At 45.6% G+C, this 23,732-nt stretch overlaps 1 protein-coding gene across 1 annotated transcript; it reads left to right on the top strand.

Annotated features, from left to right (window-relative positions):
* Nucleotides 1-53: 53 nt before the first annotated feature.
* On the top strand, nt 54-23,444 carry LOC311114906 (dynamin-2-like). The gene is made up of 14 exons (XM_084190126.1): nt 54-199; nt 377-512; nt 789-856; nt 2,746-2,884; nt 6,845-6,931; nt 7,347-7,417; nt 7,808-7,871; nt 8,086-8,196; nt 13,216-13,325; nt 13,483-13,594; nt 14,478-14,642; nt 19,599-19,825; nt 20,067-20,318; nt 22,373-23,444. Exons 2-14 carry the CDS (start codon nt 378-380, stop codon nt 22,437-22,439), a joined length of 1,608 nt encoding a protein of 535 aa, XP_084046252.1. The 5' UTR covers nt 54-199; nt 377; the 3' UTR covers nt 22,440-23,444.
* The last annotated feature ends 288 nt before the right edge of the window (nt 23,445-23,732 follow it).

Raw genomic sequence — 23,732 nt, 5'->3', positions numbered from 1 at the left:
TTTGTCACCATATACCCATTTCAACTCTCTCCCCCATCCCCCCCTCCCCCTCTAGCAACTGACCAACCACATCCGGGACACGTTGCCAGGGTTACGTAGTAAGCTCCAGAGCCAGCTTCTATCTCTGGAGAAAGAGGTGGAGGAATACAAGAACTTCAAACCAGACGACCCGACACGCAAGACCAAGGCCCTACTGGCAGTCAGTATACACACACATACACATTAATAAACCGGATCCTCACAGTCAGTACTTTTATGATATGAATGTGTGTATGTGTATATATATATATATGAGTGCGTGTTTGTGTGTCTGTGTGCATGCGTCTATGTTTGTGTGTGTGCCTGTGTCTATGTTTGTGTGTGTGTGTGTGTTTAGGATGGTTCAGCAGTTTGGTGTAGACTTTGAGAAGCGTATTGAGGGATCAGGAGATCAGGTGGATACAGTGGAGCTCTCTGGAGGAGCTAGAATCAACAGGATCTTCCACGAGAGATTCCCCTTTGAACTGGTCAAGGTACACACACACGTTTGTTTTACTATCCTCGTGGGGACCCAAAAATGTATTCCCAATCAAAATCAATTTTCCCTAACCCTAAACCTAAACCTACCCCCTAACCCTAAACCTAAACCTACCCTAACCCTAAACCTAAACCTAACCCTAACCTGAACCGGCGAATGTCCTCACTTGTTCAAACGTTCCTTGTTTTACTGTCCTGTGAGGACGTCTGGTACCTAGTAAAACCCAAAAACACAGACATACACTGATTTTTTCGTCTGTGGTTGTGTTCAGATGGAGTTTGATGAGAAGGAGTTGAGGAGAGAGATCAGTTATGCCATCAAGAACATCCATGGAGTGAGGCAAGTATCTACCTGTCTGTCTGTCTCTCTATCTACATGTCTGTCTCTCTCTATCTACCTGTCTGTCTCTCTCTATCTACCTGTCTGTCTCTCTCTATCTACCTGTCTGTCTGTCTCTATCTACCTGTCTGTCTCTCTCTATCTACCTGTCTGTCTCTCTCTATCTACCTGTCTGTCTCTCTCTATCTACCTGTCTGTCTCTCTCTATCTACCTGTCTGTCTCTCTCTATCTACCTGTCAGTCTGTCTCTCTCTATCTACCTGTCTGTCTGTCACTCTCTATCTACCTGTCTGTCTCTCTCTATCTACCTGTCTGTCTCTCTCTATCTCTCTGTCTGTCTCTCTCTCATCTACCTGTCTGTCTCTCTCTATCTACCTGTCTGTCTCTCTATCTACCTACCTGTCTGTCTCTCTCTATCTACCTGTCTGTCTACAAGTTTGTCTGTCTATATATCTACAAGCCTTTCTCTCTCTCTCTCTCTCTCTCTCTCTCTCTCTCTCTCTCTCTCTCTCTCTCTCTCTCTCTCTCTCTCTCTCTCTCTCTCTCTCTCTCTCTCCTCTCTCTCTCTCTCTCTCTCTCTCTCTCTCTCTCTCTCTCTCTCTCTCACTCTCTCTCGCTGTCTCTCTCTCACACTCTCCCTTTCTCTACCTACAAGCCTTTCTCTCTGTCCATCTACCTACATGTCTGTCTGTCTGTCTCTACCTACAAGTCTGTCGTCTGTCTCTACCTACATGTCTGTCTCAGGGTTTCCGTTAGGAAAGTGTGGAGCCGACATTTGACCGGCAGCATTATTATTTACCGGACATTTGATAAATGTACAGGACCCATATGCATTGGGTGCGTAACCTGATTAGGGCGTCCACCCACTGTGCTCAGAATGACATAAAATCACATTTAGATTATGGTAATTAATCTTAACAGAACATGCAAGTCAAGGATGCAACGATGTGCTGTCCTTCTTACCTAATTCTGATGCGCACTTCCAACATGTTAGAATAACTGTCCACATTTACTTTTCCTCAGGCAACAAGATGAGTAACGAACAGCAAAATCACTAGCCTATGTCAATCTACTATCCCCCGTAGTAGAAAAGTTTACCTATTCTCTTGGCCAGCTTGTCGAGAAATAAATGTCCTATTCCAAACTGACCCTGGGACAGTTATGGGACGAGAGATCCCAAATTCATACCACCAGTATGTACATGTCTGATTCAACAGATCAGAACCTTTAGTTTAAAATGTTGATAAAATGTTATTGATTTATTATAAGTGGAGCAGCAGGCTGAGTGTTCCTTCCATAATACAATTAGCGGGAACACACCGTTGTCAAAAGGCGAACCGCGCATGTGAGCGGTTTCATGTGACAGAGATTAAAATATCTGTTGGAAATGTAGAACGAGCGGAGATCTAATATGCATCATCTAGCATGGGGTTGCTGATATGACCAGGATTGTTCCTTTGGCTACTGGGTGGCGAGCTGATGAAGCCTGCCTTCCGTTGCCTCTGCATTTGCTATTTGAGATGCTGTAGCATTTGTGATAAAGAAGATACACAATGCATATACTGTACATGCGCCAATTTTAATGCCAATATATTATGAAAATTAACCTATAGACGGATAAGCATGACCGGTCAAATGTATTTCCATCCACTGGTGTTTCCATCAATGATGTCACAATGGGATTGTTTCTTCTTCTCCTGGACAATTGGCCTGCGGCAATGTTATTTATCGGCTTTTCAATTGTTTTTTATTGGCCAAAAGCCGGCTATTAACGGCTAACGGAAACCTTTGTCTGTCTGTCTGTCTCTACCCACATGTCTGTCTGTCTACCTGTCTGTCAATCCGCCTCTACCTACATGTCTGTGTGTCTGTCTGTGTGCCCCCTCCAGAACGGGTCTGTTCACCCCTGACCTTGCCTTTGAGGCCATAGTGAAAAAGCAGATCATTAAGCTGAAAGAGCCCTGTCTGAAATGTATGGACCTGGTGATCCAGGAGCTCATCAACACCGTGCGCCAGTGCACCAATAAGGTACCGCACTGCATGGAGCCTGTAATGCCCTGTTATGCTACTTCAGGCCACATGGGGGCGCTATGAAGCTAGCCTTTAATGCTACCATGCTAACCAGGGTAGCGCACTGCATGGTACAGCACTATGTAGGGTAAAGTTGTCCCTAGACGCTGATCTGGGGTCAGTTTAGCATTTTCCCCACTAATGGTTAACAATTAGTTTAGGTTTGAATTAGGGGAGGGGAAGCTGATCCTAGATCTGTACCTAGGGAAGACTTCCCCCCCCAGAGAGCATGGAGCCTGTAATGCCTGTCATGCTACGCCTGGCCACAGGGAGGGCGATGTGGAGCTAGCTTGTCTTGTAGTGTTTTCAGGGTGTTGTGCTGTTAGATGTGTGAGAGACTGTTTTATGTGTCTCTGGTTCTCCCTCAAGACAAGCTGCTGGTTGACACGCATGCGGACATACGCAGACACACAGAAATACCATGTGACTTAGTGGATTTCAAAGACTTACTTCCTTTTCCTGTATTATCCTGAAGGATTGTGGGATGCCTACCTGCTCCTTGTTTTGGTTTAGTAACAGATGCCAGTAAGAACTAACTGACTAAACAAAATGACTTTTCTCTCTCTCTTTCTTTGTTCTTCTCCCTCTATCTCCTTCTTTTATTTTATTTCCCTCTTTCACTGCTCTACCACGTCTCTCCCTCTCTTAATCTGTTTCTATCACTTCCGGACTCCTACCACTTCCCTGACTCATCCCCACCATGACCCCTCCAACTCCCTGACTCCTCCTTCTCCTGCCCTACCGTGATAAACTACATCTCCCATGATGCTCCAGAACGGGCCTGTTCACCCCTGACCTTGCCTTTGAGGCCATAGTGAAAAAGCAGATCATTAAACTGAAAGAGCCCTGTCTGAAATGTGTCGACCTCGTCGTGTCCGAGCTCACCACCCTCGTCAGGAAGTGTAGCGGAAAGGTAAAGAGAGAAGAAGAACCACAGTGGAGAGAAAGATGGAGAGGAGGAGGGAAGAGAGGAGGAGGGATAGCAGCTGCGTCCAGTTTATCTCTCCTTACTCCCAAAGAGTACACTCGTTCACTTCCCTTCACTGATTTGAAAGGAAATTACTGTGGAAACTCCCTCTCTAGCCCCATGCCTCATTTTACATTTTTAGTCATTTAGCACAACCCTGGCGTTGCAAGCGCCATGCTCTACCAACTGAGCTACAGGGGACTGAGCTACAGGGGACTGAGCTACAGGGGACTGAGCTACAGGGGACTGAGCTACAGGGGACTGAGCTACAGGGGACTGAGTTACAGGGGACTGAGCTACAGGGGACTGAGTTACAGGGGACTGAGCTACAGGGGACTGAGCTACAGGGGACTGAGCTACAGGGGACTGAGTTACAGGGGACTGAGCTACAGGGGACTGAGCTACAGGGGACTGAGCTACAGGGGACTGAGCTACAGGGGACTGAGTTACAGGGGACTGAGTTACAGGGGACTGAGCTACAGGGGACTGAGCTACAGGGGACTGAGCTACAGGGGACTGAGCTACAGGGGACTGCCTCCACCAATCTAATGCGTTTAGATTTTGAGGGAAGTAGGGAACGAGTGTACACTTCAGGAGGACAGAGGTATTATTGGAACGTACCCAATAGATTGATGGATGGAGAGAATGAAGAGAATTGTGTTTCTACCACTTCTCCTACCAGTCTCCCCCCGCCTCCCTCCCTCCCTCCACCCCCTCCCTCCCTCCCTCCCTCCCTCCCTCCACCCCCTCCTCCTCTCCCTCCACTCCCCCCAGTTGATTGAACTTCTCCTCACCCCTCTGGGTAGAATTATTGCTGTCTGTATAGTCACTAACCCCCCCCCCCCCCCCATTAGCATTGGCCGCATTCCAGGCTGACTACATCTGACTACGTAAGCCAGATCTCACAACGCCTGGATAGGTGTTTAGCATATTTAACAGCTAACCACAACATATGATAAAGCATTCTGATGCCTGACTGCACAGTCAGTGACGTGTTTGATACAATGCAACGACTGCAATAGAGTAACACAGTATGAGGCATAATACCCATAAAACCTAGCGGTCAAACAAGGAAATGGCTCCAATCGTTTTTCCACCATTCATTTTTCCCATAGGGGATTTTACACTTAAAATAAGGGCTGTGTTTCGTGTAGGTTTACCCTGGCCTGACGTTATGATAACCGTGTAAATCTCTCTAGGACAAGGTTACTTTTTTATCAATATATTGGCTTGTATTTACCCCCAACAAATGAAATGCTAATTAGCTGCTAACGTGGCTATTATAAAGAACTACTAATGCCATGATGATCTCGACGAGACTGCCGAATCGAGGCAAAGGTAAGAATCTCTGGATTAACTATCTAATATTAGCTCAATTTAGTAATGAATAAATTGGCTACATTCCTTTTAAATTGACAATTTTGTGAACTGTCTTGTGCAAGTTTTAAATTGTCACAATACCTGTTAGTAAAGGCGTCAGCTAGAGATGACGTGCAGGAGCTTGCAGGGATTTGTAGTCTTGCATGATGTCTACTTTGATGCTAATTAGCATTTTTGAATCTGAGAGTAAATAGAGCTGAATATATTGATTAAAGTCACCTTGTCATTAGAGAGATTTACATGGTTATCAAAACATCACGCCAGGGTAAGCCTACACATATTAAGTGTTTCTAAAATCCTCTATGGGAAAACATGAATGGTGGAAAAACGATTGGAACCATTTCCCTGTTTGACCGCTAGGTTTTATGGGTATTGTGACACCTCCGCTGTGGGGCTCTATGTAGTCGGCCTGGAACGTAACCTCTGCTCCTAAATCCAACAGCCCCTCCCTCTGAACCCACAGCCAGCCCCTTCCTCACCCCCCACAGCACAGCTTTAACCTCCCTTCACCCCGCCCCTCCCTCACTTATCCAATCAAAACACTCACCTCCCCTTACCTCAGCTTAAAACGTCAGCCCCGGAACCTTTGTCTTTATCGTTCACCCTATGTAGCTCAGGGGGAAGACATTCTGTGTGACACACCCTTTCCTATGCTTACCCAACCATGTCCAGTCACTCAACCCATACTTTGACCAATCAGAACGTTCCTCCTGTCTCTTTAAATCCTCTCTCTGACTCTCACCTCTGTTCCCTAACTCGCCTTGTACTAACATGCTAAATCACAGGTGTCAAACCCATTCCATGTCTGCAGGTCTTCACTCCTCCCTCACTTGTACTAGATTGATCGATTCAGACTGGTTAGTTAGGAACTCCCCTGACCTGGTTGTCGAGGTCTTAACTGGACACAAGCTGAGAGACGATAACAAAACCAGCAGACAGAGTTGGACTCCCGTCACTAAATCAATCACATGGTATTAGTGCTCAGCTTGGGATACCTGTGGGATATTGATTACAGTATTGTGAGCATGCTGGCTAAAACCAGATCAAAATCTCCTAAATCAGATAAAACTAGCCTCAAACCAGTTTGTGTTAGTTTAAACTGGTTTTCCTAGATTCAAACTGGTTGATGTTAGTTTATATCAGATATACTACCAAGCAGGATCAATGTCCTATCTGCATGACCCCTCTATGTTGAACTGTCTGTCCCCTATACATACATGTCCATCACTAGGGGTGTGCTTGTTTGGCTGGATGGGTGTGTGTGTGTGTGCGTTAGTGTGTGTGTGTGTGTCTGAGTGAAAGAGAGGCGTGTGCGTGTGCATGCATGTGTGTGTGATTGTTTGTTTGTGTGGAAGTGTGTGTGCATGAACGTACTTGTGTGTATGTATGTGTTTGCATTCATGCGTTCATGTGTGTGTTTGCGTTCGTGTGTGTGTTTGCGTTTGTGTGTGTGTGTGTGTGTGTGTGTGTGTGTGTGTGTGTTTGCGTTCGTGTGTGTGTGTGTGTGTGTGTGTGTGTGTGTGTGTGTGTATGTACCGTCAGTACCTGCAGTATTGTGTGTTGGTCCACAGCTTGGCTCCTACCCCAGACTGAGAGAAGAGACGGAGAGAATCGTCACAACCTACGTCAGAGAGAGAGACATCAAAACCAAAGACCAGGTGAGAGGGAGAGATGGAGAGAGAGAGAGATGGAGAGAGAGAGAGATGGAGAGAGATGGGGCAGGATGGAGAGAGAGAGAGATGGAGAGAGAGAGAGATGGAGAGAGATAAGGGCAGGATGGAGAGAGAGAGAGATGGAGAGAGACATAGAGAGAGATAGGGGCAGGATGGAGAGAGAGAGAGATGGAGAGAGAGAGAGATGGAGAGAGATAGGGGCAGGATGGAGCGAGAGAGAGATGGAGAGAGAGAGAGACATAGAGAGAGATAGGGGCAGGATGGAGAGAGAGAGAGATGGAGAGAGAGAGAGATGGAGAGAGAGAGACATAGAGAGAGATAGGGGCAGGATGGAGAGAGTGGGAGAGAAAGAGAGGCTGACCTGTTCTGTCTGTCCTGTCTGTCTGTCTCTCTGTCTCAGGTGCTGCTGTTGATTGACATTGAGCTGTCTTACATCAACACAAACCATGAGGATTTCATTGGCTTCGCAAAGTGAGTTGACCTACTTGTAACTCCTAGCAACATTCACCTGACTATGTAACCCCTAGCAATGACCTTTCAACCTTAACCTGGCTATGTAACCCCTATCAACGACCTTTCAACTTTCACCTATGTAACCCCTAGCAACGACCTTTCAACTTTGTCAGTAGTCCACTTCATGTCAGTTGTCCACGGCTGCGTCCCAATTATCTCTCCTTTCTCCCAAAGTGTGCACTTGTTCACTTCCCTTCACTCCTTCTAGCCCATGCCTACTCCACCAATCCAATGCTTTTAAACTTGTGGTGAGTAGTGAACGAGAGCACACTTCAGGAAGAAGGAGAGATTATTGGGAAGCACCCCATATGTGATTGTTTTTCTATCTGGTCTCTGTCTCCCCTGCAGCGCGCAACAGAGGACCGCTGTTACTGCTGCTGTTAACAACAAGAAGAGAGTGATGCCAAACCAGGTACCACAAAAAACGACCTTCCTCTCTCTCTGTCTCTCTCTCTCACTCCCTCTCTCTCTGTCTCTCTCTCTATCTCACTCCCTCTCTCTCTGTCTCTCTCTCTATCTCACTCCCTCTCTCTCTGTCTCTCTCGCTATCTCACTCTCTCTCTCTCTGTCACTCTCACTCTCTCACCCCCCTATCCTGAACTAATGGTCTGTCCCGCTGTGTGTAGGTGATCCGGAGGGGCTGGCTCACTATCAACATAAGCATTATGAAGGGGGGTTCCAAAGACTACTGGTTCGTCCTGACTGCAGAGTCACTGTCCTGGTACAAGGATGAGGAGGTAAGGGGGGAGGGAGTGTGTGTGTGTGGGGGGGGGGGTTTATGGAAGACCGATGCACTCGTTTCTTAAACATTTGAACCAGGGACCGATGCATATTGGTGAATCGTTACATCCCTACAAGCTAGCTAGCCAAGTTCCCAAAGCTAGCTTAATACTGTGGCTAGTGGCTTGACCGGACCGGACCGGGTCCGACCCTCAACCAGATACCGCTACTGTCTTGGACATACAGGATATTCAGATGATGCCACCTAGATAGTTAGCTAACTAACTAGATAACTACTGAAACAGATGATGCCACCTAGATAGTTAGCTAACTAACTAGATAACTACTGAAACAGATGATGTCACCTAGATAGTTAGCTAACTAACTAGATAACTACTGAAACAGATGATGTCACCTAGATAGTTAGCTAACTAACTAGATAACTACTGAAACAGATGATGTCACCTAGATAGTTAGCTAACTAACTAGATAACTACTGAAACAGATGATGTCACCTAGATAGTTAGCTAACTAACTAGATAACTACTGAAACAGATGACGTCACCTAGATAGTTAGCTAACTAACTAGATAACTACTGAAACAGATGATGCCACCTAGATAGTTAGCTAACTAACTAGATAACTACTGAAACAGATGATGCCACCTAGATAGTTAGCTAACTAACTAGATAACTACTGAAACAGATGATGTCACCTAGATAGTTAGCTAACTAACTAGATAACTACTGAAACAGATGATGCCACCTAGATAGTTAGCTAACTAACTAGATAACTACTGAAACAGATGATGTCACCTAGATAGTTAGCTAACTAACTAGATAACTACTGAAACAGATGATGTCACCTAGATTAGTTAGCTAACTAACTAGATAACTACTGAAACAGATGATGCCACCTAGATAGTTAGCTAACTAACTAGATAACTACTGAAACAGATGATGTCACCTAGATAGTTAGCTAACTAACTAGATAACTACTGAAACAGATGATGCCACCTAGATAGTTAGCTAACTAACTAGATAACTACTGAAACAGATGATGTCACCTAGATAGTTAGCTAACTAACTAGATAACTACTGAAACAGATGATGCCCCCTAGATAGTTAGCTAACTAACTAGATAACTACTGAAACAGATGATGTCACCTAGATAGTTAGCTAACTAACTAGATAACTACTGAAACAGATGATGCCACCTAGATAGTTAGCTAACTAACTAGATAACTACTGAAACAGATGATGTCACCTAGATAGTTAGCTAACTAACTAGATAACTACTGAAAGAGATGATGCCACCTAGATAGTTAGCTAACTAACTAGATAACTACTGAAACATATGATGTCACCTAGATAGTTAGCTAACTAACTAGATAACTACTGAAACAGATGATGCCACCTAGATAGTTAGCTAACTAACTAGATAACTACTGAAACAGATGATGCCACCTAGATAGTTAGCTAACTAACTAGTTAACTACTGAAACAGACGATGTCACCTAGATAGTTAGCTAACTAACTAGATAACTACTGAAACAGACGATGCCACCTAGATAGTTAGCTAACTAACTAGATAACTACTGAAACAGACGATGTCACCTAGATAGTTAGCTAACTAACTAGATAACTACTGAAACAGATTATGTCACCTAGATAGTTAGCTAACTAACTAGATAACTACTGAAACAGATGATGCCACCTAGATAGTTAGCTAACTAACTAGATAACTACTGAAACAGATGATGTCACCTAGATAGTTAGCTAACTAACTAGATAACTACTGAAACAGATGATGTCACCTAGATAGTTAGCTAACTAACTAGATAACTACTGAAACAGATGATGCCACCTAGATAGTTAGCTAACTAACTACATAACTACTGAAACAGATGATGTCACCTAGATAGTTAGCTAACTAACTAGATAACTACTGAAACAGATGATGCCACCTAGATAGTTAGCTAACTAACTAGATAACTACTGAAACAGATGATGCCACCTAGATAGTTAGCTAACTAACTAGATAACTACTGAAACAGATGATGTCACCTAGATAGTTAGCTAACTAACTAGATAACTACTGAAACAGATGATGCCACCTAGATAGTTAGCTAACTAACTAGATAACTACTGAAACAGATGATGTCACCTAGATAGTTAGCTAACTAACTAGATAACTACTGAAACAGATGATGCCACCTAGATAGTTAGCTAACTAACTAGATAACTACTGAAACAGATTATGTCACCTAGATAGTTAGCTAACTAACTAGATAACTACTGAAACAGATGATGCCACCTAGATAGTTAGCTAACTAACTAGATAACTACTGAAACAGATGATGTCACCTAGATAGTTAGCTAACTAACTAGATAACTACTGAAACAGATGATGTCACCTAGATAGTTAGCTAACTAACTAGATAACTACTGAAACAGATGATGCCACCTAGATAGTTAGCTAACTAACTAGATAACTACTGAAACAGATGATGTCACCTAGATAGTTAGCTAACTAACTAGATAACTACTGAAACAGATGATGTCACCTAGATAGTTAGCTAACTAACTAGATAACTACTGAAACAGATGATGTCACCTAGATAGTTAGCTAACTAACTAGATAACTACTGAAACAGATTATGTCCTTTTGCAATGTGTCTAACTGTGTGTGTGTGTGTGTCTGTATGTATAACTAGGTGTGTGTGTGTATGTCTAACTGTGTGTGTGTGTGTAACTGTGTGTGTGTAACTGTGTGTGTGTGTGTAACTGTGTGTGTGTGTGTGTATGTCTAACTGTGTCTGTGTTTGTGTGTCTAACTGTGTGTATGTCTAACTGTGTGTGTGTCTAACTGTGTGTGTGTCTAACTGTGTGTATGTCTAACTGTGTGTGTGTCTAACTGTGTGTGTGTCTAACTGTGTGTATGTCTAACTGTGTGTGTATGTCTAACTGTGTGTGTGTGTCTAACTGTGTGTGTGTCTAACTGTGTGTATGTCTAACTGTGTGTGTGTCTAACTGTGTGTATGTCTAACTGTGTGTGTGTCTAACTGTGTGTATGTCTAACTGTGTGTGTATGTCTAACTGTGTGTGTGTGTCTAACTGTGTGTGTGTCTAACTGTGTGTGTGTCTAACTGTGTGTGTGTCTAACTGTGTGTGTGTGTGTGTCTAACTGTGTGTATGTCTAACTGTGTGTATGTCTAACTGTGTGTGTGTCTAACTGTGTGTATGTCTAACTGTGTGTGTGTCTAACTGTGTGTGTATGTCTAACTGTGTGTGTGTCTAACTGTGTGTGTGTCTAACTGTGTGTGTGTCTAACTGTGTGTGTGTGTGTGTGTGTGTCTAACTGTGTGTATGTCTGTGTGTATGTCTAACTGTGTGTGTGTCTAACTGTGTGTGTGTGTGTGTGTGTGTCTAACTGTGTGTATGTCTAACTGTGTGTGTGTCTAACTGTGTGTGTGTGTCTAACTGTGTGTGTGTCTAACTGTGTGTGTGTCTAACTGTGTGTGTGTCTAACTGTGTGTGTGTGTGTGTGTGTCTAACTGTGTGTGTGTGTGTGTGTGTCTAACTGTGTGTATGTCTGTGTGTATGTCTAACTGTGTGTGTGTCTAACTGTGTGTGTGTGTGTGTGTGTGTCTAACTGTGTGTATGTCTAACTGTGTGTGTGTCTAACTGTGTGTGTGTCTAACTGTGTGTGTGTCTAACTGTGTGTGTGTCTAACTGTGTGTATGTCTAACTGTGTGTGTGTCTAACTGTGTGTGTGTGTGTGTCTAACTGTGTGTATGTCTAACTGTGTGTATGTCTAACTGTGTGTGTGTGTCTAACTGTGTGTATGTCTAACTGTGTGTATGTCTAACTGTGTGTGTGTCTAACTGTGTGTGTGTGTGTGTGTGTGTGTGTGTGTGTGTGTCTAACTGTGTGTGTATGTCTAACTGTGTGTGTGTGTCTAACTGTGTGTGTGTCTAACTGTGTGTATGTCTAACTGTGTGTGTGTCTAACTGTGTGTATGTCTAACTGTGTGTGTGTCTAACTGTGTGTATGTCTAACTGTGTGTATGTCTAACTGTGTGTATGTCTAACTGTGTGTATGTCTAACTGTGTGTGTGTCTAACTGTGTGTGTGTCTAACTGTGTGTGTGTGTGTGTGTGTGTCTAACTGTGTGTATGTCTAACTGTGTGGATGTCTAACTGTGTGTGTGTGTCTAACTGTGTGTGTGTGTCTAACTGCGTGTATGTCTAACTGTGTGTGTGTCTAACTGTGTGTGTGTCTAACTGTGTGTGTGTGTGTGTGTGTGTGTCTAACTGTGTGTATGTCTAACTGTGTGTATGTCTAACTGTGTGTGTGTGTCTAACTGTGTGTATGTCTAACTGTGTGTGTGTCTAACTGTGTGTGTGTCTAACTGTGTGTGTGTGTCTAACTGTGTGTGTGTCTAACTGTGTGTATGTCTAACTGTGTGTGTGTCTAACTGTGTGTGTGTCTAACTGTGTGTATGTCTAAATGTGTGTGTCTAACTGTGTGTGTGTCTAACTGTGTGTGTGTGTCTAACTGTGTGTGTGTCTAACTGTGTGTGTGTGTCTAACTGTGTGTGTGTGTCTAACTGTGTGTGTGTGTCTAACTGTGTGTGTGTGTCTAACTGTGTGTGTGTCTAACTGTGTGTGTGTGTGTCTAACTGTGTGTGTGTGTCTAACTGTGTGTGTCTAACTGTGTGTGTGTCTAACTGTGTGTGTGTGTCTAACTGTGTGTGTGTCTAACTGTGTGTGTCTAACTGTGTGTGTCTAACTGTGTGTGTGTGTCTAACTGTGTGTGTGTGTCTAACTGTGTGTGTGTGTCTAACTGTGTGTGTGTCTAACTGTGTGTGTGTGTGTCTAACTGTGTGTGTGTGTCTAACTGTGTGTGTGTGTCTAACTGTGTGTGTGTCTAACTGTGTGTGTGTCTAACTGTGTGTATGTCTAACTGTGTGTATGTCTGTGTGTATGTCTAACTGTGTGTATGTCTGTGTATGTCTAACTGTGTGTGTTTCCAGGAGAAGGAGAAGAAGTACATGCTGCCTCTAGATAATCTGAAGCTGAGAGACGTGGAGAAAGGTTTCATGTCCACAAAACACACCTTCGCCATCTTCAACACCGAGTCCAGGTGTGTGTGTATCTGTATGCGTACGTACGTGTTTGTGTGTGTGTGTGTGTATCTGTAAACAGTGTATGTAACGTTTAGAAATACTGAGTGTGTGTGCTTTGTCATGCGTGTGTGTGCACGGTGTGCGTCTGTGTGTGTGTGTGTGTGTGTTTTCCAGGAACGTGTATAAGGACCTACGTCAGATAGAGCTGGCCTGTGACACACAGGAGGATGTCGACAGCTGGAAGGCTTCTTTCCTCAGAGCTGGAGTTTACCCTGAGAAAGACCAGGTAAAACACACACAGGAGGATGTAGCCACCATAGACATTACAACCAGAATTTGAAGCGCTGCATATTGCTGGATGGGGCTGAATGACACCCAAAAGAAATCGCTAAGGATCATGGTGAAAGTGGCTGTAACTAGCAGAGGATCATGGTCGATGTAGTCGTTTTCATGCTGCCTGAGAGAGGCCTCGAGGCCTGCCGTCTGTTTCAGCACGTGGTCCTGTGTGATGACAAAGGTAGTAGTCAGAATGGATCACTATTTAATGAAATATCTGGATATCTTGATGTTTAGCGAACTTTAAAACAATTCACTGTGGGGTTCGAACTTGATCATAATAAGCACATTTTAGAGGCCAAAACTGGTGTCTAAAAAACTATTGGTTTGGCCATTCTGGCGATCGTAATTTACAGAGGCTTTCTAGGGCAGACTAGGACCTTTGTCACTGCTAGGTTGCTACACAGTACCCAACGAGCAGAGATCGTGACTTCACACTCCAGACCGCACGCTGGGGGAGTAACACACACACACACACAAATGGATACATAAACACGCAAGCATGTGCACACACACTCCCCCTCTCTCCCTCCGCCAGGTTGACAGTGAAAGCACAGGACCAGAAGAATCCTTCTCAATGTGTCTCATTCATCTCTCTGTCTCTGTCTCTGTCTCTGTCTCTCTCTCTCCTCCCCCATCTGTCTCTCTCCCTCCTCTCTCTCTCTCTCTCCCTCCCTCCTCCCCCCTCCTCTCTCTCTCTCCCCCTCCTCCCTCCCCCCCTCTCTCTCTCTCTCCCCCCCCCCCCTCTCTCTCTCTCTCTCTCTCTCTCTCTCTCTCTCTCTCTCTTCCTCTCTCTGCCTCTCTTTCCCTCCCTCCCTCCCCCTATCTCCCAGATTGACAGTGAGGACACAGGACCAGCAGAATCCTTCTCTATGGACCCACAGCTGGAGAGACAGGTTGAGACCATAAGGAATCTAGTGGATTCCTACATCGGCATCGTCAACAAGTCTATCAGGGATCTAATGCCAAAGACCATCATGCACCTCATGATCAACAGCGTGAGTGGACACCTCACGCACGCGCACACACACACACACACACACACCACACATACGCCTCCTGAAGCACACCAGAGCACACATGCATACACACACACATACAACCTAAACACACACACACACACCAATCAATCAAATGTATTTATTAAGCCCTTTTTACAGAAACCCCCCAAAGAGCAAGCAATGCAGATGTTTGAGTTTGAGTTTGAGTTTGAGTTTATTTTTACAGGGACAGTGCACATTAATCAACGTTTCAGTAAAAGTGCCGGTTTTAGCCAGCCGGCTAATTTTCAACCGCAGTCCCTGGGCAGGTTATTAAAAACAATTACAATATAGACAATAACAACATAAAACAAGACATAGCATACAGACATAGCAACATAGAACAAACAAGACGTAGCATACAGACCGAGCAACATAGAACAAAAAGCAGCAAGACAAAATTCATAAAAGCAACAAAATGTTTCCACACCTCACAAGTTACAGACAACAGACATGGAAAGCGGCAACACACAGCTAGGGACCATGTTCACAAATCTGATTGACCTTTAGCCATGTCTTCAAGCATTTTGTGAAAGTGTGATATGTGGTGCAGTTATGTGTGTCTGATGGCAGTGTATTCCAGACATGGGAAGCTCTCACAGAAAAAGCGGATTTACTAAAGGTGCTTTTCCTTAGGGGAACTACACAGTCACCTCTCATGGCAGACCTTGTGGATCTGCTGCCATATGTTTGGGTTTTCTGTTTAACAAAAATACTGAGTGGAGGGGGAGCCAAGCCATTTAGGATCTTGAATACAAGACATGCATCGGTGTATTGCACAAGATGTAGTCTCCTGTAGTCTCCCGAGTGGCGCAGTGGTCTAAGGCACTGCATCGCAGTGCTAGCTGTGCCACGAGATCCTGGTTCGTATCCAGGCTCTGTCGTAGCCGGCCACGACCGGGAGACCCATGGGGCGGCGCACAATTGGCCCAGCGTCGTCCAGGGTAGGGGAGGGAATGGCCGGCAGGGATGTAGAGCATGGCGTTTGCAATGCCAGGGTTGTGGGTTCAATTCCCACGGGGGGCCAGTATGAAAAAATAAAAATAAAAGATAATGTAAGTCGCTCTGGATAAGAGCGTCTGCTAAATGACTAAAATGTAAATGTGAATGTAAGATTTTCCCAACTCAGTAGCTCATGCTTTCTAAGGATGTGACAGTGATGATGGCTATTGGGCTTCCTATCAAGCACTTTGAGAGCCTGTTTGTAGACAGACTGAATAGGTCTTACTGTTGTACAGCAAGCTTGGGCCCAACTAGTCAAGCAGTATGTTAAGTGGGGGAGTATCATAGATTTGAAGTACAGTTTTGCTACCTCTGTAGTCAAACAATTTCGTATAAATCGGAAATTAGCTAGGTTGAATTTGGTTATTTGAATTACCTTTTTCACATGCTTTTTAAAAGAGAGGTTGGAATCAAGTATGATGCCAAGGTACTTAAAATCAGATACCCCCTGGAGCTTCTCCCCTGACACATAGACTTCTGGCTCAGTAGCATCTGTTGCCCCCTTTGTGAAGAACATGCAAACAGTTTTTTTCACATTTAGATGCAAACACGAGTCACTGAGCCACTTTGTAACCTGGACCATTACAGTAGTGAGTTCTTGTGCAGCTTGTTGTTTGCTCTTTGCATGCACATATATCACTGTATCATCTGCATACATTTGAACTTCAGACCCAGTACAGACAGAAGGCAGATCATTAATGTACAGGCTGAACAGGAGGGGCCCCAGTATTGACCCTTGGGGCACACCCACATCATAGCTAAGAGTGGGCGACAGCTCATTGCTCACTCTGACACACTGAGTTCTGCCTTCAAGGTATGATTTCATCCATCTCAAGGCATCGGGGGAAAAGTTGAACTTGGACAATTTTGTGATGAGAATCTCATGGTTAACAGTATCAAAAGCCTTCCTTAGGTCCAGAAACACAGCCCCAACAACGCCCCCTTTGTCCATCTTGGACTTCACATTTTCCAGAAAAAAGCAGTTGGCCATTTCTGTGGAGTGTTTCGCTCTGAAGCCAAACTGCATGGAATGTAATGTGAAGGGGCTGTTGTTGAGGTGGGCAATCAGTTGTTCTGCTACACACTTTTCAACAATCTTTGACACCACAGGTAGTATACTAATGGGCCTGTAGTTACTCACATCAGCAGGGTCGCCTGATTTAAAGATGGCCGTTATTATGGCCGACTTCCATACCCTTGGAAACACCCCGAGACCAATAGATGTGTTGGTGACCTTAGTAATGGGGCCAATGAGTGACTCTTTGTAGTTTTTAAGAAAGGTAGAGTCCATCCCAAACACATCTTTGGCTTTAGAGTTCTTTAGTGAGCTAATCACCTTGTCTACCTTTGACTCAGAAACCTCCCTTATGATGAAGACAGGTTGAGCATCATTTACTAGCACTGAGCCCAAGAAACCAGTGGAGGGGTTCTGTGTCAGTACCCTGACAGAGTCAATAAAGTAGGAATTGAAGGCTATTGCTATTTCGACTGCATCTTGTGTTAGATTGTTATTCACCATGATTTCTAGTCTTTTTGCAATGTAGAAGTGCAGTGGCTAGTAAAAACTCCCTAGAAAGGCAGGAACCTAGGAAGAAACCTAGAGAGGAACCAGGCTCTGAGGGGTGGCCAGTCCTCTTCTGGCTGTGCCAGATGGAGATTATAAGAGTACATGGCCATTAAGGCCAGATTGTTCTTCAAGATGTTCAAACGTTCAGAGATGACCAGCAGGGTCAAATAATAATCACAGTGGTTATAGAGGGTGCAACAGGTCAGAGAGAGAGAGAGAGAGAGACGAAACGAAACAGCAGGTCCGGGCCAAGGTAGCACGTCTGGTGAACAGGTCAGGGTTCCAAAGCTGCAGGCAGAACATCAGAAACATGGTCTCAGGTCCTCCGGGAGAGAGAGAGAGCGAAAGAGAGATAGGCGAATTAGAGGGAGCATACTTAAGTTCACACAGGACACCAGAAAAGACAGGAGAATTACACCAGGTAGGACAGACTTACCTTAGCCCCCCGGCACATAGACTATGGCAGCATAGATACTGGAGACTGATACAAGGGGGGTGGTCAAGGGGCACTGTGGCCCCGTCCGACGATACCCCCGGACAGGGCCAACCAGGCAGGATATAACCCCACCCACTTTGCCAAAGCACAGCCCCCACACCACCAGAGGGATATCAACAGACCACCAACTTACTACCCCGAGACAAGGTGGAGTATAGCCCACGAAGATATCCCCCACCGCACGAGCCCGAGGGGGCGACAAACCGGACAGGAAGATCAAGTCAGTGACTCAACCCACACAAGTTGAGTGTAGCGAAAAAAGCCTTGCACAACGTGATGCACCCCTTGTAGGGACGGCATGGGAGAGCACTAGCAAGCCAGTGACTCAGCCCCCGGCAGAGAATCCCAGTAGAGAGGGGAGCCGGCAAGGCAGAGACAGGGTGGTTCGTCACTCCAGTGCCTTGCCGTTCACCTTCGCAACCCTGGGCCAGACTACACTCAATCATGGCACCTACTGAAGAGATGAGTCTTCAGTAAAGATTTAAAGGTCAAGACCGAGTCTACGTCTCTCACATGGATCGGCAGACCATTTCATAAAAAAATGATCTCTATAGGAGAACAATTACTCCATGCCGACACATCTTTCTAGCTAAGTTACACGCTAAAGCTATGTTGCACTTGGTGACCTCTGACTGTTTCATCCTAACATTGATGGTGCCGACGTGGATAACAATATCCCTATACCATCTACACTCGCCAGTTTTAGCCTCAGCCAGCACCATCTTCAGATTAGCCTTTCCGCGGTAGCCCTGCTCCCTGGTAAACAGTGTATGATGGCTGGATGACTAGGGTTTTCAATTAGTCCGAGTTAATGGTAGGAGGCTTCGGTGGGTCAGACCCCGTAACGGGTGGAGGAGAGACCTGGGAAGGCTCTGACTCCGACTGGTTGCTTAGCGGGGAAAACAGGTTGAACGTTTCTATCGGCTGAATGAGCGACACCGGTTGAGCATGCCGACAGCATTTCTTTCCAGAAGCCGTGAGAAAATGATCTGGCTGCGGGGACTGTGCATGGGGATCAACACTACTACCTGTATTTACTGGTGGCACAGATGCTGTTTCATCCTTTCATACATTTACATTGCTTATGACTGCATCTGAAGCGATAGTTCTCCTCTAAATGATGAGTACAGCGACTGCAATGAGATGGCATAGTGTTAATGTTACTTAGCTTTTCCGGCTGGTGGAGTTTCTGTAGAACCATGTCCAGATAAAGGGACGGGGTGATAAAGGTGAATGAAAAAAGTAGAGTGAGGACGTTTGTAAACTTAAATACAGAGTTTGATTAAACGGTTATTAAAAGTAAAAAGCGAAAACAGTTTGGCAGGTAGCCAAGTAGCAACAAACAGCACGGAGACAACGTGGAATTGTGAACACACACACACACACACCAGACTATGTGAACACACACACACACCAGACTATGTGAACACAAACACCAGACTATGCAAACACACATATACACACCAGACCATGTGAACACACATATACACACCAGACTATGTGAACACACACACCAGACCATGTGAACACACACACACCAGACTATGTGAACACACACACACACACCAGACTATGTGAACACACACACACACACCAGACTATGTGAACACACACACACACACCAGACTATGTGAACACACACACACACACACCAGACTATGTGAACACACACACACACACCAGACTATGTGAACACACACACACACACCAGACTATGTGAACACACACACACACACACCAGACTATGTGAACACACACACACACACCAGACTATGTGAATACACACACACACACACCAGACTTGATGTACTAACTCTCTCCCTCCCCCTCTCCCCCTGTCCTTCTCTAGGCTAAAGACTTCATCCATTCTGAGTTGTTAGCCTACCTGTATTCCTGTGGGGACCAGGGCAGTATGATGGAGGAGTCAGCTGACCAGGCTCAGAGGAGAGATGAGATGTTGAGGATGTATCATGCTCTGAAAGAAGCCCTGGTGATCATAGGGGATATCAGTACAACCACAGTGTCGGCTCCTGTACCTCCACCTGTAGACGACACCTGGAGGACCAAGGAACCCAGGTAACAGAGAGACATACACACAAGGCTCTCACTATGTCAATGTACATTTGGACGTGAAACTGGGAATATAAATATATTTATTTCCCTTTTCTTCCACTATCTCTCTCTATCTCTTCCTCTATCCCCCATCTCTTCCTCTATCCCCCATCTCTCCATCTCCCCCTATCTCTCCATCTCCACCTATCTCTCCATCTCCCCCCTCTCTCCCCCTCTATTCCCCTCTCTCTATCTCTCCCCCCAGCCCCCCTCCTCAGGCCAGACCAGCTCCGGCCGCTGCCCCCCCTCCTAGTCGCCCCCCGGCAGTAAGAGGCCCCACCCCAGCCCCACCTCCCTCCAGTACCCAAAACACAGCTTTCGGGGCGCCCCTCATCCCCTCTCGACCCGGACCCCCACCAGTCAACACCTACAGTGTAGCGGACCCTGTTGCCAATGTCCCCCTGATCCCGTCTCGCCCAGCCAGGGTACCCCCAGTACTGCCCCCCGGCATACCCAGGTAAGAGCTCTGCTCCTGGGCAGGGCGGTGTGCACGCCTCGCCTACCTCTGGGGGTATGGAGGGTAGAACTACTAGAATGGTCTATTGGGTCACAATGGATCGCTGTTGTTGGTAATGATGTTACATTTAGAGGTGTGGTTTAGTGGTGGTAGTGGTGGTGTTGGTGCTGGTGGTGGTTGTGGAGGGGGGTTTGGTGGTGGGGGGTTTGGTGGTAGTGGTTGTGGAGGGGGTTTGGTGTATTGTGGGTTGTGGGTTGTGGATGGGGTTTGGTGTATTGTGGGTTGTGGAGGGGGTTTGGTGTATTGTGGGTTGTCGAGGGGGTTTGGTGTATTGTGGGTTGTGGGTTGTGGAGGGGGTTTGGTGTATTGTGGGTTGTGGTGGGGGTTTGGTGTATTGTGGGTTGTGGAGGGGGTTTGTGTGGTCCTCTGTAGCTCAGCTGGTAGAGCACGGCGCTTGTAACGCCAAGGTAGTGGGTTCGATCCCCGGGACCACCCATACACAAACAAAAATATGCACGCATGACTGTAAGTCGCTTTGGATAAAAGCGTCTGCTAAATGGCATATTATATTATTATTGCGGGTTGTGGAGGGGGTTTGGTGTATTGTGGGTTATGGAGGGGGTTTGGTGTATTGTGGGTTGTGGGGGCGGTTTGTGTATTGTGGGTTGTGGAGGGGGTTTGGTGTATTGTGTATTGTGGGTTGTGGAGGGGGTTTGGTGTATTGTGGGTTGTGAAGGGGGTTTGGTGTATTGTGGGTTATGGAGGGGGTTTGGTGTATTGTGGGTTGTGGAGGGGGTTTGGTGTATTGTGGGTTATGGAGGGGGTTTGGTGTATTGTGGGTTGTGGGAAGGGGGTTTGGTGTATTGTGGGTTGTGAAGGGGGTTTGGTGTATTGTGGGTTATGGAGGGGGTTTGGTGTATTGTGGGTTGTGGAGGGGGTTTGGTGTATTGTGGGTTGTGGGAAGGGGGTTTGGTGTATTGTGGGTTGTGAAGGGGGTTTGGTGTATTGTGGGTTATAGAGGGGGTTTGGTGTATTGTGGGTTGTGGGAAGGGGGTTTGGTGTATTGTGGGTTGTGGAGGGGGCTTGGTGTATTGTGGGTTGTGGGAATGATACATATGTTTTTCTCTTCTCTCCTTCCTCACTCTATCCCTCCCTCCATCCCCCATCCCACCCTCCCTCTCCCTCCCTCTCCCTCCATCCCTCTCTCTCCCTCCACCTTCCCTCCATCTATCCCTCCCTCACTCTATCCCTCCCTCCATCCCCCATCCCACCCTCCCTCTCCCTCCCTCTCCCTCCATCCCTCTCTCTCCCTCCACCTTCCCTCCATCTATTCCTCCCTCACTCTATCCCTCCCTCCATCCCCCATCCCACCCTACCTCTCCCTCCATCCCCCACCCACCCTCCCTCTCCCTCCATCCCCCACCCACCCTCCCTCTCCCTCCATCCCCCACCCACCCTCTCTCTCCCTCCATCCCTCTCTCTCCCTCCACCTTCCCTCCATCTATCCCTCCCTCACTCTATCCCTCCCTCCATCCCCCATCCCACCCTCCCTCTCCCTCCCTCTCCCTCCATCCCTCTCTCTCCCTCCACCTTCCCTCCATCTATCCCTCCCTCACTCTATCCCTCCCTCCATCCCCCATCCCACCCTCCCTCTCCCTCCCTCTCCCTCCATCCCTCTCTCTCCCTCCACCTTCCCTCCATCTATTCCTCCCTCACTCTATCCCTCCCTCCATCCCCCATCCCACCCTACCTCTCCCTCCATCCCCCACCCACCCTCCCTCTCCCTCCATCCCCCACCCACCCTCCCTCTCCCTCCATCCCCCACCCACCCTCCCTCTCCCTCCATCCCTCTCTCTCCCTCCACCTTCCCTCCATCTATTCCTCCCTCACTCTATCCCTCCCTCCATCCCCCATCCCACCCTCCCTCTCCCTCCATCCCCCACCCACCCTCCCTCTCCCTCCATCCCTCTCTCTCCCTCCACCATCCCTCCATCTCTTCCTCCCTCCCTCTCTCTTCCTCCCTCCCTCCCTCCTCTTGTCCTCCTCTACAACAGAAGACCCCCAGCGGCCCCAGGCCGTCCCACCATCATACGCCCTTCAGAGCCTTCACTGCTGGACTAGACACACACACACACACACACACACACACACAGACACACACACACCCACACACACACACACAGACACACACACAAGAGAGAGAGAGAGAGAGAGAGAGAGAGAGAGAGAGAGAGAGAGAGAGAGACAGCCTTAAAATGACCAATTTCCACTCCTAATGTCCTTTGACTACAACAAAACAATGTGTAACGTTGATGTTTTATTCCCTAACATGATTCAAAACAGTATTTAATGTACTCTCTCTTAATATTAATATTGTCATATTATTGTTCTTTCATGTATTCTCTCTTAATATTGTCATATTATTGTTATCAGATTGTTACACTATTGATTGTTATTATTTACGTTTGTTCATTTAAGCAACACTATGTACTTTTGATTACGTCGTTTTTTAGCTTTGTAACAATGTTTAATACCTGCAATTTTTAAAAAGTGAGAGAGAGAGAGAGAGAGAGAGAGAGAGAGAGAGAGAGAGAGAGAGAGAGAGAGAGAGAGCTAAATCTTTAAGCAACACTATGTACTTTTGATTACGTTGTTTTTTAGCTTTGTAACAATGTTTAATACCTGCAATTTTTTTAAGTGATTGAAAGAGAGAGAGAGCTACATTTTTAAGCAACACTATGTACTTTTGATTACGTTGTTTTTTAACTTTGTAACAATGTTTAATACCTGCAATTTTTTTAAGTGATTGAAAGAGAGAGAGAGAGCTACATTTTTAAGCAACACTATGTACTTTTGATTACATAGTTTCTTAGCTTTGTAACAATGTTTATTACCTGCAACAACAAAAAAATTAAGAGAGAGAGAGAATGAAACCTACATTTCTTTGTTTAACTCTAACTTACATTAATGAACTTAGTTCAAACCAGGGGATATGATATCATTTCAAATCAAACAGGTTTAAAAAAATTTAATGATTGTTGTGAATATCTAGAACTTGTTGATTCTTGTATGACTTCTTTACATGGAGACATTCCATTTTTTAAATAAAAAATACACTCCATAATTAATAACAAAATACTTATTTCTTTATGCTGTTTTAATTGTTTCTGTGCTTCTGACTGGATCATATGTACATTTGTATTTTTAGGTATAATATTCACTATGCACCTCAATATGCAGGAATATTAGATATTAAAATCAATTTTGATAAAAAATGCTAATTATTCGTTAAAATGAATTGATTTCAATGGAAACTAGTTAGCTTCAACTGCCCTCACAGTTCACTCAAAGAACAGTGGTAACCAGTCAGGGTTGGGCTCCATTCCATTTCAATTTCAGTCAATTCAGGAAGTA

Source organism: Coregonus lavaretus (assembly GCF_964263955.1).
Source record: "Coregonus lavaretus genome assembly, contig: HAP1_SCAFFOLD_1812, whole genome shotgun sequence".
NCBI classification, from domain to species: domain Eukaryota; kingdom Metazoa; phylum Chordata; class Actinopteri; order Salmoniformes; family Salmonidae; genus Coregonus; species Coregonus lavaretus.
Note: the sequence above shows the minus strand (reverse complement) of the source record. Positions and strands in the feature narration are given on the sequence as shown.

Excerpts from the sequence above, each read along its gene's own strand:
- LOC311114906 (XM_084190126.1), top strand. The coding sequence starts at position 378 with ATGGTTCAGCAGTTTGGTGTAGACTTTGAGAAGCGTATTGAGGGATCA. Across the intron at positions 513-788 it reads TCCCCTTTGAACTGGTCAAG|ATGGAGTTTGATGAGAAGGA; the intron begins GTACACACACAC and ends GGTTGTGTTCAG. Across the intron at positions 8,197-13,215 it reads CCTGGTACAAGGATGAGGAG|GAGAAGGAGAAGAAGTACAT; the intron begins GTAAGGGGGGAG and ends GTGTGTTTCCAG.